The sequence below is a fragment of the Zeus faber genome (genome assembly GCF_960531495.2).
Source record: "Zeus faber genome assembly, chromosome: 4".
NCBI classification, from domain to species: domain Eukaryota; kingdom Metazoa; phylum Chordata; class Actinopteri; order Zeiformes; family Zeidae; genus Zeus; species Zeus faber.
Window position 1 is genome coordinate 12,774,261 of NC_137191.1, and position 19,049 is coordinate 12,793,309.

Consider the following 19,049-nt stretch of genomic DNA (forward strand, 5'->3'; position numbering starts at 1 on the left):
TGAGGCGTCATTGTGACGTCACCGATTCACCGGAAGTGGTTCGCTGGGTTTTAACGTTGCAGGGCCGTCCCACGAAAGCCGCCGCAGCCCCAAATTGGTGTTCAGCGTTGAATTATTGGTGGAGGAAAAGAGATTTATAGGCGCAGAAGACTATAGATATGAACAGAGGAATATGCGTTTATTCGCATACGAAGAGCAACACATGTATTCCCCATTCCCCAAACACTGATGATGAAAAGAAATGTGTCATTGCATCATCACTTGTCCCATAAATGTAATAATCCCAGACTGTTTGCCAGACCAATACTACTCTGTGCAAACAGTCACTACATGCTTTGATTATGGCTTATACTGCCTGTTTGTTCCATAGAAATTATCACCTTAAAACGAGACATTTAACCCTTTTATTCAAGCATGTATGTTATATATATATATCATTGACATAGATTATAATATGTGCATTTATTGCGTAATTTAAAAAATATGACTTTTTTTCTATTGTTATGGCAATTCGACCAAATGTATTTTATTATTATAATTTTTCTGTTGGAAAAAAAATATTTTAACTCAAATGTAAATATAAAAAGGATATACCTAGACATCTACCACCTACTACACCTACTACATCGTTGCCTTTGCAAAATATTTAGAGTCATACGAACGACAAGGCTATGGAACCGAGTAACATTTTTGGGGGGAAGGGTATTCAAAATAGTACAAAAGAATAATATATTCCTGTAATATTGTATTGTATAAGTGTTATACTTGATGGAAATGAACCCCGATCTCCCCCACGCCAGCCTAGTGGAGCCCACCCCCCACTGGCTCCTTTGGAAAGTGAAAGTCACCATCCGCTGGCTGGCTGTTGTATATGATCGAGAATGAAATAGAGAAGAGTAAAATAGCTAATAATCAATCAAAGATGACAACCCCCCCCCCCCCCCCCCAGAAACTAAAATATGGCCTCGAATTTAGAGACAAAATAAAATAAAAATAAATATAATATCCAAAAAGATACTTTAGGTATTGTCACATGTCTCCCGTGGGCGGGATCATTCCGACCAATCACGAAGTAGAATCGGGTTTCGCGTCTTGAAATCTGAGCGCTCATTGGCTACAGCTGAAAACTTCCTTCGCTAAGCCCCGCCTCTTACCGGAAGCTGACGGTCATCTGATTTTATTTTTTGTTTTTTCGTTTTTTGAGAGCCTTCCTTCCTCGGCGACCGAAGGATTCGACAACAACACAGCCGTCCCTCTCCGTCCCTCCACGTCCCTCCACGTCCCTCCACGTCCCTCCACCGCCTCATATTTTAAATCCGCGTTCAGCGCCCGACGCCATGGACGAGACGAGTCCGCTTGTCTCGCCTCTCCGTGACGGAAACGAGTTCGGCTACTGCCCCACGGAGCCCACCAGTCCCCGGGGCGCGTTTGGAGGCACGCCGGGCTCCGTGGTGCGCATCCCGGCCGGCAGTCCGGGGCGCAGCCGGGAGAGACAGCCGCTGCTGGACCGGGACCGAGGGGGCTCGCCGCGGGAGCCGCACAGGAACGAGTTCCCGGAGGACCCGGTGTTCCGAGAGATCATCCACAAGGCCGAGCGGGCGATAGAAGAGGGGATCTACCCGGAGAGGATCTACCAGGGCTCCAGCGGTAGTTACTTCGTGAAAGATTCCCAGGGGGTGAGAGTCTCGTCCCGCCGATCGTTTCACGCGTTTCCCCAAACGCCGTTGAATTTGTGACGTGTGTTTCCACGGAGCGCGACCCTCACTTGCGTCCGCGCGGAGTGGGACGCAGAAAGGCCTCCTGCTTTCACGCGCCGCGGGGGTGCGGGGTGACTGTGCAAATGGGCTGCGACCAACACACCGAGGATGCCGGTACCAGGCGCACCGTCATCCGAGCAGCGCTCGCCTTTTACGAACCCAGGCCCCTTCTGCAGTTCCCACTTCAGCAAGCAGCGGTGGCATCTTATCATTTTACCAGCCAGATCTGTTTACCAACTGAAGTCACACGTGTTGTTGTTGTTGTTGTTGTTGTTGTTGTTGTGCCTGCTTTCGAACACCCATTATTCCCGGTCGCCTACAAACGTCAGCTCGGCTACACGGAATGACTGTTCTGACACGTTTCGATTTATTTTTATTTCTATTATGGTCCTACGTCAAGGAAAAATCCAGGAAGAGAACCGATAGACTGTCAAACGTGCAAAGTTCAAAGCACACGTCGTTTCTTTTGTTTATTGCATGCTTTTAAATTGCCATTATCTACAGTATTTGAATTGCAGCAGAAAAAGGAGTGTTTACTCAGGGAGCCTCAATGAGATAAATGGAGACTGGTGAACAGCCGACGTATAAACTACGAACAAGGCGGCCAGCCACCTCTTACAGAATCAATGTTGTCGAAGCTATTCAGGAGGAAGTGTGAGAGGGATCAAGCTTCTCTGCAGTCCATTCGATAAGGATCATTGTGCTGAGGCTTCTTTTAGAGCATGGATAGGAGTGGTTGTATTACCAGCATGAGTTATTGTGAATAGCATACGTTTTGTTTCTTCCAGAGTTTATGCCAAGAGAACAATTAAAAGACGGTAACCTTGAAAATACTTGACATGATGCTGTGCCTATTAGATGGCGTCGTCAATATAGAAATGGGAATTACAGTGCTGAGGTGGGAGAGAAATGGTACTTATGTCCCAGTATAGATCCTTGGGCATGTCTTTTAATATGAGCATTTACCCTTAATATATTTAGTTTCTATCCTACGGTGGAAGACTCATGCGGAACTAATTTTTCTAATGTGTTGTGTTGTATCGAAGCTGAACGAGGAAGTGATCCTGTGATCATTGTGGTTCTATTGCGGTGTTGCTGGATACGGGAAAATATTAATTTCTATTTCCCTACACCGGTTTGTTGTAATTTTAACGCATAGTGAGTCAGAGTATAAATATGTGAGGGCTTTTTTTCTGAGTGGAGGCATTTTTCAGGAGTTTAAAGAGAAATTATTCATCTAAGCTGTGAAGGGGTTTTATCCCATTGACGTGGTCCTCCCACCACTCCTACCAGCTTTGTCGTTACAGCCCCCAGCATGCTTTACTGGTCATGTGCTAGATCATACTTTGGGTTTAATTCTCCTGATGACGAAGTTCCAGAGTTTATTCTGAGTATGTATATTTCATCTTATATATTGTATATAATATATTAGTATAACACCAAAATGTCATTTCATGATATTTATAAAGTAGCCAGTAGCCTCCTGTTAACACATGAAGCATATCTTAAGAGCCTCATGAGATACTAAGATATAGATTCATGCAGCCATCGATATGGTTCTTCAAGCAAATGAGGCTCCTCAGATCAAAGACCATGGTCTAAAACCAAGTCCATATCTGAACATTAGTCATAACTTTACCCCTTATTTTCATTCACCCCCCCCCCCCCCCCCCCCAAAACCATCCTACAGAAGATCATTGGTGTGTTCAAACCCAAGAATGAGGAGCCCTATGGCCAGCTGAACCCCAAATGGACCAAATGGCTCCAAAAATTGTGTTGTCCCTGCTGTTTTGGCCGTGACTGTTTGGTGCTCAACCAGGGATACCTCTCAGAAGCAGGAGCGAGCCTGGTCGATCAGAAACTAGAGCTCAACATCGTCCCCAGGACCAAGGTAAAGAGTAGCACACAAACGCAGCCAACAGCGATCAATTCATACGCACCCTCGGACAAGATTGCCCCTCTTCTGGATAAACACAGACTACATCGCACACTAATGTCTTCCCTCCTCCACGAATCCTCCTCCTTGATCTAGGTGGTGTACTTGGCGAGTGAAACCTTTAACTACAGTGCCATAGACAGAGTCAAGTCACGGGGGAAGAGGCTAGCCCTGGAGAAGGTGCCTAAAGTTGGACAACGCTTTCACAGAATTGGGCTGCCACCCAAGGTAATCACAAATTTGGTTTAAGTAATACATAAATACTTCCCTATTTTAGGGGGTTTGAATGGGCTTGACTTATCACTTTTTTAAAACTATTTCCGAGCATGAAGCATTCTGTTTCTGTTTTTTCAAAGACAATGGGAAGTTCATTAACCTGGCGATGTTTCCTTTGTGCCAGGTTGGTTCTTTTCAGCTCTTTGTCGACAGCTACAAGGACGCCGACTTCTGGCTACGGAGGTTTGAAGCCGACCCGCTGCCGGAGAACACCAACCGCCAGCTCCAGCTGCAGTTTGAGCGGCTGGTTGTCCTGGATTACATCATCAGGAACACAGGCATGGGCTTCCTGCTGTTTGAGCTCACCTCATCCAATGCTGTCATACACCGATCATCACTTTGTGTAATGTTAAAATCAATATGAGGCAAATCATTGAAAGTAAGAAGTTTTAAATTCAATTAATGTACAGGTGGTTATAGCAGAAACTGGCTAAACATCACAAAAGAGGAAGAGTTGAAGTTTGTATTACATTGTGTTCGTATTAGTTCATCCAAACACAAACGGCTCCATCATGGTGGGGGTTTTGTCATTTCTATTTCTAGATAGAGGAAATGACAACTGGCTGCTGAAGTATGACTGTCCCATGGACTCTGTCGGTAATAGGGTAAGTACAAACATGTTATACATGCACGCACACACACACACACACACACACACACACACACACACACACACACACACACACACATACACACACACATACATTCACACACTCACACAAATATAGTACATGTCAAATGAAAAGAGTCCAAAGCCTTTCAACATCTTACCAAAAATTATTAAGAGTATTAATACCTTTTCAAGTGAACGTTTTATTTATTTATTGTTTGAAGGTCAACTTTTCTCAGGGGCACTAAAACACTCACCCAACCTGTTGATGATCTCCACCTGTGTGGATCGTCTGTCTTCAAGGTCCAACAGTATTGTCGAGATTTTCCACAAAACAAATCAAAATGAAACCTTTAATGAATTAGGAATAGAATTAAAGCAGGCACAGTTTTGCAGAAGGGAACGAGACCATCTATAAGGCCCCGAACACACCTCCGAAGCAGTGCAGTCCATCGCACAGAAATGGAAAAAATTAAGAGCCACGATGCTCTGAGTCACTGAGAGTGTTGCAAAAACCTCAGTGGCTGAGATTGAACATGCTGTTGACGGCTCACCAATGACCAGGGCATTGGACAAAACAGACCTTTATGGAAAAGTGTGGAGGGAGAAACCCCTGCCCGTAAAGAATTTGCGAAACGTCACTGTGTGTCAAAGTCTTGTGGTCTAATGAGACAAACTTGGGACTTTTCTGGCTTGAACACTAAGCGGTATGTGGGCTATAAATCTGTTGCTGTGCATCACTACCGTAAAGTATGTATGATGTGATGAACTGGCAATCTGGCCAGAAGTGATGGCAAGATGATGGTGTGCGATACACAAAATAATTGATAATTTGTGTGAGAGAGTGTGTGATTCACAAATAATGTGTCCCATATATATGAGTGTGAGCAAAATCGTTCATCCTCTCATTGCTTTAATCCTTCTCTCTAGGAAACAGAATGGGTGGTGGTAAAGGACCCTATCATCAAGCTGGCTGCCATAGACAACGGCCTTGCCTTCCCGCTCAAACACCCAGACTCTTGGAGAGCATGTAAGCACCTTTTCTAGCGTCCTTTTTGACAGTGCTAAACCTAGAGAGATATGATTTAGTGGGACAGGGTAACGCAAATAAATACAAATCATAATGTTGTTATTTGTTTTTATTTATTTATTTATTTTTATATCTGTTTCTATTACAATAACAGGATACAACCAATAGAAGTTTACAAAATGCACAGGGATAACATTTAGATTAGGAATTATAAATAAAGGGAATCATAAATATATTTATATGTGTAAAGCGTCCAGACACGGCTCAGCGTGCCCCGTTCCTCCGAATAAAACAACTAACAAAACTATGGGGACGGGGCATGGAGGAACGGGGCACGACTCGTAGACTCGCTAAGATTATTTTCTGCGCATAACACATGGAGAGGGGGTGATCCGGGAGAGAGTCACGGAGAAAATGTCCCTTCCATACTGTTCCATATGCACTTGTTTTGTTCCATAAGGAGACGTAATATAAAGTAAAAACGCATTGTTCTGGCGCAGCGATCGCCGGCATCCCATTGCTAGCGCGGGTGGTCTGTACCGTCAGAGAGGGAGAAAAACTTCTACGTAAAAGTTAGACATGCATCCTTCATACCATTTTACCTCACGAAAGCATTTTCTCTCTCTTTCGTTCATTTTCAGACCCATTCTACTGGGCGTGGCTTTCCCAGGCCAAGGTTCCTTTCTCCCAGGAGATCAGGGAGCTAGTCCTGCCAAAGCTCTCTGACCCCAATTTCATCAAGGACTTAGAGGAGGACCTCTATGAATTGTTCAAGGTAGCTTAATGATTCAACAACAGAATGTTACTGTAAGTGAGAGGAATTTAAAAAAATGACTCTGATTTATCACTATATTGTATGGTTTAAACTGGACCTAATCTATATTAATGTTAATTATAAAAATAATTTTAAATAGGTTAATAATGTTGCCCACTCGGAATCCATTTCAGCCAGGCCTTCCTGGAAGGTGGATCTCTCCTACTGGTCCTTTCTCAAAGCTTCTTCCATTTTTTCCTCAGAGGGAACTTAACTTTTTTTCTGTTCACAAAATGTCCATGTTGCAGAAAGACCCGGGTTTTGACAGAGGACAGTTCCACAAACAAGTAGCTGTAATGAGGGGACAGGTAAGACGTCTTGACTGTTTTTTTTTTCCTACAAACAAATTTGAACAAATTAAACTCATAAATTCCCGCTCCCAAAAGTCTTACGCCATCAAACCACCAAATGAGTCATACTACAGGAAGATGTAGTTATGAAATCACACATTTAGTAGTTGAAATATTTATTCTTCTTCACTCAAAGTGAGCTGAGTGTCGGTGGATTGCAGCGAAGTACGAATCGACCATAATCTCTCTTACGTTGTCCATTTCTGTCCTCCTTCCTTTCCACCGCAAGATCCTAAACCTCTGCCAGGCACTAAAGGATGGAAAGTCCCCCCTGCAGTTGGTCCAGATGCCCCCGGTGATCGTAGAAACAGCCCGCGCACCTCAGAGAGCCAACAGCGAGTCCTACACGCAGAGCTTCCAGAGCAGGAGACCCTTCTTCACCTGGTGGTAGAGACGCCAGCGGGGAGCGCCGGCGGGGGGAGAGAACGGGAAGGATGAACGACGGGAAGGATGAACGACGGGACGGTTCTCGGAGTCCATTACGTCCACATGTGTGGATTTGAGAAAGGGGGCCGTCGTGTGGGTGTGCAAGGCCCAGCGAAGGTGACCAAGATATAACTGATCCTTCCCCTCACCTCTCCTCCTTACGGACACTGGCGATGCCACGAGCAAATCAGGGACGGAAAGACGAGGCCAAAGGGAGAGCAGCTTCCTGAACCATATATCACTCTCCCCGTTTGCCTCAGTGCCTTGAGTAGATGTCCATGAAGACTACTGAATAGTTGCGATAGCGGGCCACATGAAGATATGTACCTGGGGAAAGGTAGTCTCCAATCCATTAAGTGAAGCATCACACTTTTGGGACACTTTGCGACACCCGCCCCACGCCCAGACACCGGCAGAGCCGTGGAAAGCACGTCACACCTCGTTCGCAGGGCGGTTTTGCATTCCACCTTTTTTTTTTTTTTTTTTTTTTTTTTTTGTTTTTTGTTTTTTGTTTTTCTTCAGTCAACTCTGCCTTTCCATATGCGTGTGCATACTTCTCACAATGTTTAAAAAAAAAAACGAGGAAAAAAAAAAAAACAACGGACTAGCAAAATTAATAGTGATGATTTGGGATCTGATTTTTTTTTTTTTTTTTTTTTTTTTCTTTTATATAAATACACGTTTACACTTTGTTATTTTTAAAAGACGAACAGCTGGGCACCGAGTTGTAGTTGTTCTCACAATTCAATTCCCCCGTTGACTGCTTTGACTGTTTAGCGACTTCGGATAAACGCGTGCAATCCATACATCAGTGGTGCTTTTGGAAAAGAAGTAATATACTTTCCTTAAATGTGGAATCATCTAAATTAGTCTTTTCCATGAAGCACTTTAATTAAATGAAGGAGCCGTGTGTAATTTGGGTGTGTTCTTTTCTCTATGCGGGGAAAGCTCAGACGCCAGCAAACATTGATCATAGGCAATAACATCCCTTCTGCAAGTAAATACAGAGTCATCCAGCTCCTGGTTTCGTCTTCTTTGAATGGTAAATAATGATTTATGTTTATAATCTGCAGGTTGAACATACTTAACAAAAACAAGGTAACCGCCTCCTGTATCAGATGTTCAATGTAGTGTGGCAATGGACTGTAAAATTGAGTGTAATATTTAATGACAAATTATAACAAAGGTTTATTCAATTAACAGCACTGACTTGTTTTTTTTTTATTATGGTTGCGAACACACTGAAACACCATATAAACATTGAAATACAACATTTCATTTGGCAGATAACTTTTACGACATTGCATGGTTGCTGTGAATGGTTCCTGTCGTATGAATGCATAATAAAATAAGCAAGCATGGTGTTCATGGGCTCTGGAATCCAGACCAAACACTGTATTGTCAAACAAAAAAAAATCTTTACACACACTAAAGGAAAACCAATGAAAACCAGTATGTTCATTTTAATCAATCTAAATAATCTACACTTGGGAAGGAGTGTTCCCTGTCAAGTGTTCCTGTTTTTTTTTATTGCCAATCTGAGGCCAGTTGGCTGGCACGCTATGTCCTTGGATTATGGCCGTGTGAAGCCCTTTGAGAGTGTGATTGTGAGTAAGGCTTACACAAACACACTTGATATACACACAATTTAAAGGCACAGCCAGTAACATTGAGTGAGTGTGTGTCTCCCTCAGCATCCAGAGGCAATTTCCTCACAGCCGCCCAATTTCCATCTTCATCTCACATTTTAGCCTGTGGGACTGATGGTGATTTGACTGTTTGCAATTCAATGGACAATGACACAAGGTTTGGAAAAAATAACAATGTCGAGCTTTCATGTGTATATGTTCAGAGAACCAGAGCTGCCGTTTACCCCTTGTTGTGCGATTGGACATTGGTTCATAAGGGATAGCTTTTCCTATTTAGCTGTGTCTGTCTGTATAATTATACCCAGACATCAGATAGCATTAAAAACAAACAAACTTTATCCATCTATTATCCCGAGACCAAGACATTATAAAGATGCCATAACGGCAAGGACTCGAGTAGATGCCCCCAAAAAGCTTATTACAATGACTTTTTTTCGCCTATATACTATCATGTTCACTGTGAAATGTACTATTATGGCTTTTAGTCGATAAATAAGTTGATATCTAATCCGCTTGACCTTGAGGGTTATTCGATTTGGAATAAAAGTAGTCACTAAACCACTAAGTCGTATTAACCTCGAGTTTGTCCTCTTTTTATATACTGTATATGAACCTGGCATCAACAACATCATTTTTTCAATGTTGTTTTTCATGAATATTTAAAAAAAATCAGCTATGGACTACATTATTTTTTTCAACATTATTATTATTATTATTATTATAATTATTATTATCATCTTTTTAATGACGATTAATAATTGTACCGGCCATCGACTAGATCTGGCATCTGCCTTTTCTGCAATCTACTCATCAGCCTGGATCCGATGATCCCGGAAGTGTAGTCGGGGCTAATGCGGCGGTAGCTGCGCCAGCCGCCCAAAACAAGTCTCTCCCGAGGGAGCAACTTTCATACGTTGCGACTTTTTGCTTTTTGTTTTTACACGGTGACGTTTTAAAAGCTACCTGCCGATGCGGGAGACCGGAGAGCTGCCACGCGGAGGCCGGTCGGAGGGTTTGAGGAGCTGATTCCGGAACGTCCTCCTCCGTTAGCGGATGATATCGGTCGGACTGCTTCGCCACGGCTTTTGTCAGCATCGCCTTATCCAACAAATTAAACAGGTGAATTCAGGGGGGTGTCGTAGAGACACCTTGCTATATTGCAGTGTTGTCCAAACCGTCTTTATACAACTTACCTGTCGGCTGTAGGCGCTGGTATTTGCTGTGTTGACATATGAGACCAGAAGCAGACGCAGTCCTACTTCTGGCGCCGGTGTCGTGCCAAAAGGGGATCGTCCGCCAAAAAGTGATCGCCGTCCGCTGGGCGACCGATAATATGTCAAATAAATCCCTCATGAACAAGATCAGGTCATTTTGAGGCACAAAAAAAACCTTTCAGTCACAAGGTAGGGGCTGCAATCACTTTATGGCAGATGAGAAACTGCATTTTACGGTCTGGGAAGTGCAAAACTGCCTTTTAGGAGTTGTATTGTCCCTTTAAATGTATTTCAAATGGTAGCAAGGACTGGGTGGGCAACAGTCGTCAAAATATAACCTTCATAAATTGAACCAAGTTATTTGGATTCATAAATAACCTTTCGGTGACCGACCAGGTAGGTGCTGCAATCACTTCATGGCAATCCGTCTTTGGCGGACGATCACCTTTTCTTTTCTTGCTTATTGTAATTTATTGTTTTCTCTCATGTTGCTTATTGTTAAATTGTTAATTGTCAAAACAAACGATATATTTTTCATGTATGTAAGCATGCACCATTTCCACATGTTGACCGTGTGAATTTTATTTTATTGTTTGTTTTTTTGTATATTGTCACATTAATCTATGTTAATACATCTTTAGGTTAATTGTCTATTGCAAAGTTTTTTCTTACTTTATTATTGTTATTATTATTGCCTATTGTTTTGATGCGAGCTGCTGTAACTGCAATTTCCCTACAGGGATCAATAGAGAATCTATCTATCTATCTATCTATCTATCTATCTATCTATCTTATTTTCAGAGTATCTACCAGTAGGATGACGCAGGGTTCGGGGTTGTCACAGGACCCCTCCCAGGGTGCAGGAGAGCGGGGGGAGCTGGTGCACACGTCCTCCAGAGAGACTCCCGGCTCCCCGGACTCCTCCGAGCTGGGAAGCCCACGGCCGGCACCCAACTTTGATCTTCTCAAGATGGTCGTGTCCTACAGGCGGATGGCACTGTTTCTGGAGCCGGTTGCAGATGCAGTGGAGCTCACCCGCTTCCTGCTGGGGTTGGTGCATTTTTTTATTTTGTTTTCTTTGATAATAATAATAATAATAATAGTAATAATAATAATAGTAATAATAATGATAATAACCTTTGTATAGCACCTTTACAAATAACTAAGTGATAAGGAACTAAGTGCTTTACAATAAAGGGGAATACCACCCATTTTCAGCATTAACATACCTTAACTATATGCTTCTCTGTATCTGAGAACAGGGCAAACAGGCATTTTGGCAGGCTGTGACATACGGCCCATGTGCTTTTTGTCCACACCCCGAAAGAGCCTCATTTAACAATCTCTCTCACTATAAAGGAAGGAATCTCTGTCTTTCTGTCCTATGCATGTCCTTTGATTATCCTGACAGAGTGGGTGTCTTTCAGGACAGATCACTGACATTTTGTTAAACTGTGCCATTAATAATATATAATTATAATAATATATTATTACTATAATAAGCCACCTTTTAATGAATGAATAAACTACTTTTTGTCCTATATGTGTAATGTTTTGGCTGGGTGCGTAGTATTCACCTTTGATGGAAGAAATCAAATAATACGTCTCTTGGCATTTATACAGTATTTATATTTTGCCTCAAGTACTAACGATCAGTTATAGTGTTATTATAGTATTCGACTGAAAGTCCTGCCGTGATTAGTGGTGACAATATTTCTTATGTCTCAGGTGGAGGATACCTGTGTGCTCGCTGCTTGTCTGCATAATACTCAACATCTTGTTCCTCACACTTAATGATGGTAAGAGGAGAAAAGAGCTGAATGTAAATTTTAACAGGCGCAGTGTTCCTGATAACAGTTTTAACTCATTCTCTCTCTCTCTCTCTCTCTCTCTCTCTCTCTCTCTCTCTCTCTCTCTCTCTGTCTCTCTTTCTCTCTCTCTCTCTTGCTCTCGCTCTCGCTCTCTTATGCCAGTGGGTTGGTTTTCGGTGTGCTTGCTGGGGGTGTCTGCACCCGCTGCCCTGGGTTACCTGCAGGACAGGTGCGGGGGCGGGACTTCTGAAGCCGACCTCCAAAGGAAGCGGCATCATGCTGTTCACCGCAAAGACCTGCAGAAGGTGCATCTCACCAAACAGGAGGCCATGCTAGAAGTGAAAGACCTGTAAGTCAGAGGTTTGCAGGACTGGTTGGGGACACTTGGAGGTGCGGGACAGTCATGTCATTGGTACATGGTCATCAGTTCCTCTGCAGACATGTCTATTTTTCCTTTTTGTCAGTACATCAGACCTGGGGAGGGGGGTAGTATCTATTAAGATCCCATATTGAGATGGTTTGGGATTTTCCACACAGGATGGTACCGTGCATGCTGGATAATTAAGCTGTTTTCACAACATATTGGACACCATCTAGATTGCCCTTATATTGTAAACTCCACTATGTTATAATAACTTATTTCTTTATAATTTTGAACCCGTTTTTTTTTTTCCTGTGGTAAACACAAGTGTGTCCTGCATTGCGTACATACTTACAAAGTTTTTGTCAGTGAGCGTGATTACAGGCAGACGTTCTCTGATAAACTTGAACTGCTTTCACACATGCACTCCAGACAATGTCCGGATAATCAGGTCTGGACATTCCCTGGAGTTACCCTTTCACACATGCAGCACACCACTGGAGATTGTCCGTGTCAGAGGCGTTTAGACTACCTGGAAATACTCTGTTTGGTTTATATGAGGGGCGGAACCACGGTAGAGTAGAGGAGGCAGCACGTGACGCTGCAGAGTTTTAGCACACCCAAGGTGGTGGATGATGCTATTGACTTATCTTTTTTGGCACTTTTGATACTCCATGTATTTGGAGGTTATATGAACAAAAGAGTGGAAAGGAATATAAAGGAAAACAGAAAGGAGTACAAAGCAGCTACGCTCCTTGAACAAAGATCCGCACAAAGGTAAATAACTGGCGCATGATAGGGACGTCATCGACACGCGACGCGCCCACTCGCTCGCTGTGAATACTCCTGACAATCTCCTGCTTTGTTCACACAAACCCCTCAATGGGACATTTTGTGGACTTTGTACTCGGGTGCTGAATGGGTAAAGTCCGGGTAATGTCCAGTCGAAATGATTCGGACATTTGCGTTCACACATACAGCTCCTCCGGGTAATGTCCGGATAATTTCTGGGTTGCGGTGCATGTGTGAAAGCTTTATTAGACTTCACCTCACGCTTGGTTCCGTGATTTGGTTTCATAAGCTTTTCTCTAATTACATTATTTTCCATTATTATCATTATGATGGCTAGATTATATCATCTTGACGAATGCTGCCCACTGCTCCTGGCCGGAGGAAGGGCAAGCCAGGATGGGTCAAATGCAGAGGCCTCATTTCACCGGCCACCATCCAAATCTTGTGCATGTGTGTGAATGCATGTGTTGTAGTGTGGTGTGTTGCGTGACAATTAAAGATTCTTCTTCTTCTTCTTCTTATCTATACATCATTTTTCTTATGTATGTGTTAATTACTCTATTCTATGCTCCCTCATTGGCCGTCACCTGGAAAACAAACAGCCCCTCTGGGGTATTGAAGATGTATTGTACTTATTGTCGTTGACAGATTGAAGCAGCTGGATGATACGCTGTCCTCTGCCTGCCTGTCAGCAGAATCTGTTTACAAGATCGTTTACTGGGATTGTCACTCAAGGTCCGCTAGGTATGTATCTTTGTCCACAGCCACCCTCAGTTTACCTTCAGGGGAACGGTTTGTTTGATTTAAGCATGATTCACTGTGTTCCCTGGAGCTCACAGACTAGATCACTGGTCTCTCGTTTCGTCCCCGTCCAGGTTCTATGGGGGATTGTTAGTCGTGATGTCTCTGCTGTACACCGCTCCTCTGGGCTGGGTGCTGGCAGGCCTTAGCAGCGCTCTCTTCCTGTGGAACAGAGACTTCTGCAGAGGTTTGTTCAACCTCTCACTGGCTTCAGGCTGCTTTTTATAGAAACGCTTTCGTTCCGGATTCTTAGCTGAGAACTTGAAGTTGAACTTGAATGCACTGACTATATTGTTTCCTGGTCGCAGTGATGTTGGGCCTCAGATCACTGTTCCACCTGGGCCGGACCCAGGCCAGCGAGGGGAAGATGGAATGCACAGAACAGGACCAGGGCAGCCTGCTGGACAGGACCCCCACTCCAACCAGTTTGGAGGTAAAGCAAAACAGCATTGGAATTGGGGGGTTGGGGTGGGGGTGGGGTATGGGAGTAAACTGTTCACTGTGGGGTCGGGATGGATGTTCTATAAATCACTCGAATGTACATCAAAACCACCCAGAAGTGTAAGCTGCTTATCTACGTCATCTTTGTGTGTGTGTGTGTGTGTGTGTGTGTGTGTGTGTGTGTGTGTGTGTGTGTGTGTGTGTGTGTGTGTGTGTGTGTGTGTGTGTGTGTGTGTGTGTGTGTGTGTGTGTGTGTGTGTGTGTGTGTGTGTGTGTGTGTTCGTGGGCACGTGTTTGTTTGTGTGGGTGGGTGGCGGCGCGCATTCACGGGTGGGTGGGGATTATAGGACCTGTCTCCTGGCAGCGTGGAGGAAGCTGAGGAGGCAGAGCCTGATGATGAGTTTAAAGATGCCATTGAGGTAGTTTTCGTTTTTCATTTGTTGCCGTTGCCCCTCTTCAACTCTTCCTTCATTTCCTTTTCTTCTTGCCCCTGATTTCTAACGTGTGCACAGTCAATTTAGAGATTTCTCTTACAAATAAATCTTTTCCTATTAATACATAATTATAAATCCGTTAGGTCGACCTAGAGACGGCTAGGTATTCGAGACCCCGGTTGTATACAAAGTGGTGATGGTCTCAGTGATTATAAGGGAAGGATTATAGATTATAAATTAAAAGTAAAATTTTAAGTAGGATATAAATAAACAGCAACATAATGTTTTTAGAGTTTTTTGCTGGGAAGTGAGTGCCCTCTCTCAGTCAGCTTGAGTGGCGGCCTTTGATTTTTGGCTATTCTAAAGAACAAATTTGGCTGTGATAATAAGTGGGAACATTGCTTTCGAACCATCAACTTTAATGGTGAGCAAACACGTTGGTTCCTCATCTTTTATGCCTCTTTTGTGATCCCTGATATGACCCACCCTCCCTATGGCTTTGATTTCGAAAGTGACGAGTTACAGAAATGTGATGCTGAATGTTCTGTTCTTCTCTCGCTGTCCTCTGAAATCAGGAGCACTCTCTGTCTTTACAGGTGAGTGTGGGCTCATCCTGCTTCGGACAGGCTACGACAATAAACCCATGAAAGTAGCTCATAAGGGCATGTATCTTTGTGACGGGGGCTCGTGCACGTTATTGTGTAGCTGATGACACATACTTGTAGTGCTGAACCTTTGTTTCATTGGGTGACATTGTTCTCATGTGTCGTTCTGCTCACTGAGAAGGAGACACCTTTGGCTTTAGTGGTAAGTAGAATTGCTCTGTCGCTGTCCATCCTGTCCTGTGTCTATCCATCCGTCCACCCGTCCACCCACCCATCCACCCACTCATCCATCCATCCATCCATCCATCCACCCACACGACCTTCATGTTTTTATCAGGTCATCTGTTTTTCCCACCAGCATGTTGTTTCTTCTCTGCATGAGTTAGTGCAGCTGCAGCTCACAGAGGTTTCTTCGTGGTGATTTCTAACGTAGCGTAACAGATCAACACGACAGGGCTGCAGGAGGGCTGTCATGCCTGTTCTCCGGGCTTGAAGGTTCAGGCTTTAATTGTGCCTTACGATCAAAGACGAGCGACTTGTCAACTAATTCAGCTTTTGATGACGTAGTATTTTATTCTACCATTCTTTTTTTGTGAATTTGTGTCGTGCCTCATTGCCGTGGTTGTGCTTTTGCCCTAACGTTTGGAAACTCTTTTGCTTTATATGTGCAACTATGAATGTTAGGCTTTGAGATGGAAGCAATATGCATATGTAAGTTAATATCTACCGTCTTGGCTTTTTAGCTTCCTGTGCTGACATGCAGACAGGGAATCTCAAATTTCAGCTTCCACGATATGTTTTTCTGTAAAAGCTTAGTATAATGGTTATTTGGATTAGGTTGAGTAGTAATGGTTAGAGTCTTATTAAAAAGTATTTTTTTTATTATGATATCAAAATGTAACATTTAACAAACCGTTTTCTTGAAAATGGAAGGATCATAATCATAAAGGATAAAATAAAAGGATAAAATCATAAAGGATTTGACACAATATTGATTAAGTACCAATATACAGTATCTGCTCATGAGTTTAAAATTCCATATCTAAGAATCCAGCCGAGGTTCATATCATTGAACTATGGTAACGTAAAGTATGACAGACAGACAGATAGATAGATAATATCGAAAAAAAAAAGACGAGATCAGAGACATAATACAGAATACTATTCTGTATGTTTCTGATCTCATCCTTTCGTCTGGGGTTAAAGGTGTCTCCCTCTGGCCATGGTGACCGCTGCTTGCTCTGGTTGGTCCTTGGACCTCCGGGATGTTGATGATAATCTGAAAAGCAGTCAGCAAATGATCCAATCGTTCCTTGTGCCGTCCTAGATAGTGCACTTTTTTTTCTTCGAGAGGGGTAAATGATTGACCACACTAACCCTATAATATCCTCCCGTTCCTCAGTAGGATTCATGAAAAGATAGTTTACAAACACTTACACCATTACTTATCCACTAACAACATCTGGAGGCTCAAGGAGCAACCCCTAGCAGGCGGAGGTCACCACGGCCAGAGGGAGACACCTCTAACCCCGGAAGAAAAGATGAGACGTGATTTACCATTTAGGAGCTTTGTTCTGTGTGGGAAGCGGCTATTCTTGGGAAAAATATAGAATTTACTCAGGATTGTAACATTTAGAAGTAAATGTGCCTTATGACCTATTGTCATGATGAAGGAGGAAAAGTTTAGGGACACATGCGATTGCTAAAATAGTTATATGCTGGGCAATGTATCAAATAGATTGTTCATAAGAAATAAATTGTTCATTAGAAATTGTTTAAAAAATAAAATTGATTAAAACATGTTAAAGAACTGGCAACTTTTTAGAGAGTCATTCGACTTTATATAAACTTTTAATATATATATTTTTAATCCGTGTCCACGCGTCTTCACGGGTCAAAAAACCCCAAACACAACGGAGATCCAACGCTGCTGAGGTCACGTCATTTTCGTCAGCATCCAGGTTCCCCCTCGAACGGTCGTCCAGCCCTGCTTTGTATTTTCCTCCGACTGCTTTAACCCCATTCCTGGTTCTGTCGCTCCGCCTCAGGACGACGACGATGTAGCTCTGGGGGCTCCAGACTACGACGCCATTTCTGACAACGGGCTCCTCAGCCGCAACGAACCCATACGCAGCAAAGTGTCCAAGCTGACGGAGAAGCTGCGCAAGCGCTACCCCACCACCAGCACCGGTCCGTGCACTCCTGTAACTTCCAACACGGCGATGGCTATCTCTATATGATACCATCTACGTAGCTGCATTCCACGCCGCTTGAGTTTTAACATTTGAGGCAATTCCCTGTTCAGGAAAAACCCTCTTTGAGCCGACGATACAGCAAAGTGTCTATGTGTAAATGTCATCTTTACATTTGGTTTGACTCGTCTCGCTCTCTTCCCTTCGCTCTCGGGGCTCAAGGCAACTGTTCCAGCTGCAGTGCTGTCTTCTCAGTGCTGAAAAAAAGGGTGAGATAATTGTTTTTTCTGAGACCACTATGCCAAGTAATTTCTTGGTGTACCACCTTCTCTTACACTTTGTATTTCGTACGCCACAAGTGCCACCGTTTTTCATGTTTATTTTTTCTCTATTTCAGAGGAGCTGCAGCAACTGCGGCAACAGCTTCTGTTCCCGGTGCTGTTCTTTTAAAGTGCTGAGGTCGTGCATGGGGGCCACAGGTAATGAGTGTAAGATTATTTTTGATTTGCACTGGGACCAGTATGTCACCAGTCGTTATGGTATCTGCTCCCTTGCTTCCGTGAACCTTTGACCCCTTTCTCTGTCTGTCCTTTCAGCTCCAGAAGCCCAGAGAGAGACTGTTTTCGTGTGTGGTGCCTGTAACTCCACCCTCAACAAGTTACTCTAAAAAAAGAAACCCAAGACATCCATCAGTCTTGCCTGCCAGCGGAAAGTTGTTTACTGTTCCCTTTCCTCTCCCAACAGCCTTCCGGAACCAAAACCCTTTAATCTACTTTTTCCGATTGCATACATGTTTTGGTCCTTGCGCTGCTGTACAAGGTGAAGAGATTGAGACCTGCTAACCCCAACTGTTACTGTACAACCCCTCCTGTATAATCCAGCCTTGAGTGTGTGGAGGTTTTTATGAACATGTGTAGGGAGCGGCCTCCTGGTCCCTCCGTGCCACAGACTGGACCTCGCGGAGGTCTGTGTTATCTTTAGGACCTTGGCTTTTTCTTCTGCTGAGCAGAGGAATAAAAAAAAAAAAAAAAGAAACAAAGACACAGGCTGGTTTGTAGCAGGCGAAGTCAGCCAGTGTTTGGTAAAACATGCTGTTACCTGCGTTGTTTATTCACCTTCTTCACTCAATGTCTTTAACGTTGTCTCGGTTTCTCAAACTCATTCCAGTGTAGCGATTCAGTTGTACTGTAATGCAAGCAGAGGTTTGGTGTTACTGTGTTAGAACCGAAAAAAAAGTGGAGTGCAGAGGGAAAGTTGTTTTTATCACAATTTAAAGACGGGTGATTGTAATTGTTTCCTATGCTTTTATTGACATCCACATAACTTCTTATTGTGAAATGTTTTTCTGATTCTAATGTATTTAATTTAAAACCCCCGAGAATGTTGATGGATGTACTGAATTGTTTGTTGCTGAAAAATCATAATTTAAAAAATACGAGACTTAATGAGGGTTAGTGAAATCAATATTGTTCTATGTTTTCCTTTTGCTCAGGCAGTTTCCTTTTTTAGTGACGTTGCTGGCTTCCACCTGAAAATAAACGTTGAAAAAT

General features: G+C 43.3%; 2 protein-coding genes across 5 annotated transcripts; both read left to right on the forward strand.

The window, feature by feature from the left end:
- The first annotated feature begins 1,294 nt into the window (after positions 1-1,294).
- Positions 1,295-8,896, forward strand: LOC307228890 (phosphatidylinositol 4-kinase type 2-alpha). Of its 2 annotated transcripts, none has more exons than XR_013844102.1 (9): positions 1,295-1,676; positions 3,448-3,648; positions 3,790-3,921; positions 4,094-4,247; positions 4,513-4,574; positions 5,510-5,609; positions 6,251-6,416; positions 6,672-6,731; positions 7,003-7,080. XR_013844102.1 is itself a non-coding variant. In XM_079998731.1 (9 exons), the coding sequence occupies exons 1-9, from the start codon at positions 1,338-1,340 to the stop codon at positions 7,162-7,164; spliced, it is 1,344 nt and encodes a 447-aa protein (XP_079854857.1). In that variant the 5' UTR covers positions 1,295-1,337; the 3' UTR covers positions 7,165-8,896. The 2 variants fall into 2 exon arrangements, 1 of the variants encoding a protein (XP_079854857.1); XM_079998731.1 differs by having other exon boundaries at positions 6,251-6,384; positions 7,003-8,896.
- Positions 8,897-9,706: 810 nt separating this feature from the next.
- zfyve27 (zinc finger, FYVE domain containing 27) lies at positions 9,707-19,044 on the forward strand. Of its 3 annotated transcripts, XM_079998865.1 has the most exons (13): positions 9,707-9,967; positions 10,864-11,112; positions 11,791-11,861; positions 12,036-12,222; positions 13,675-13,770; positions 13,902-14,014; positions 14,136-14,260; positions 14,616-14,687; positions 15,489-15,509; positions 17,356-17,497; positions 17,722-17,768; positions 17,897-17,978; positions 18,096-19,044. In XM_079998865.1, exons 2-13 carry the CDS (start codon positions 10,880-10,882, stop codon positions 18,164-18,166), a joined length of 1,260 nt encoding a protein of 419 aa, XP_079854991.1. In that variant the 5' UTR covers positions 9,707-9,967; positions 10,864-10,879; the 3' UTR covers positions 18,167-19,044. The 3 variants fall into 3 exon arrangements, with proteins under 3 accessions (XP_079854991.1, XP_079854992.1, XP_079854993.1); XM_079998866.1 differs by lacking the exon at positions 15,489-15,509; XM_079998867.1 differs by lacking the exons at positions 14,616-14,687; positions 15,489-15,509.
- The last annotated feature ends 5 nt before the right edge of the window (positions 19,045-19,049 follow it).

Bases quoted from the DNA above. Each gene is read 5' to 3' on its own strand.
- LOC307228890 (XM_079998731.1), top strand. From the start codon at position 1,338: ATGGACGAGACGAGTCCGCTTGTCTCGCCTCTCCGTGACGGAAACGAG. The intron at 1,677-3,447 runs GTGAGAGTCTCG...ACCATCCTACAG, and splicing joins TCGTGAAAGATTCCCAGGGG to AAGATCATTGGTGTGTTCAA. The intron at 4,248-4,512 runs GCATGGGCTTCC...TTCTATTTCTAG, and splicing joins TTACATCATCAGGAACACAG to ATAGAGGAAATGACAACTGG.
- zfyve27 (XM_079998865.1), top strand. From the start codon at position 10,880: ATGACGCAGGGTTCGGGGTTGTCACAGGACCCCTCCCAGGGTGCAGGA. The intron at 11,113-11,790 runs GTTGGTGCATTT...CTTATGTCTCAG, and splicing joins CTCACCCGCTTCCTGCTGGG to GTGGAGGATACCTGTGTGCT. The intron at 17,769-17,896 runs GTGAGATAATTG...TCTCTATTTCAG, and splicing joins TCTCAGTGCTGAAAAAAAGG to AGGAGCTGCAGCAACTGCGG.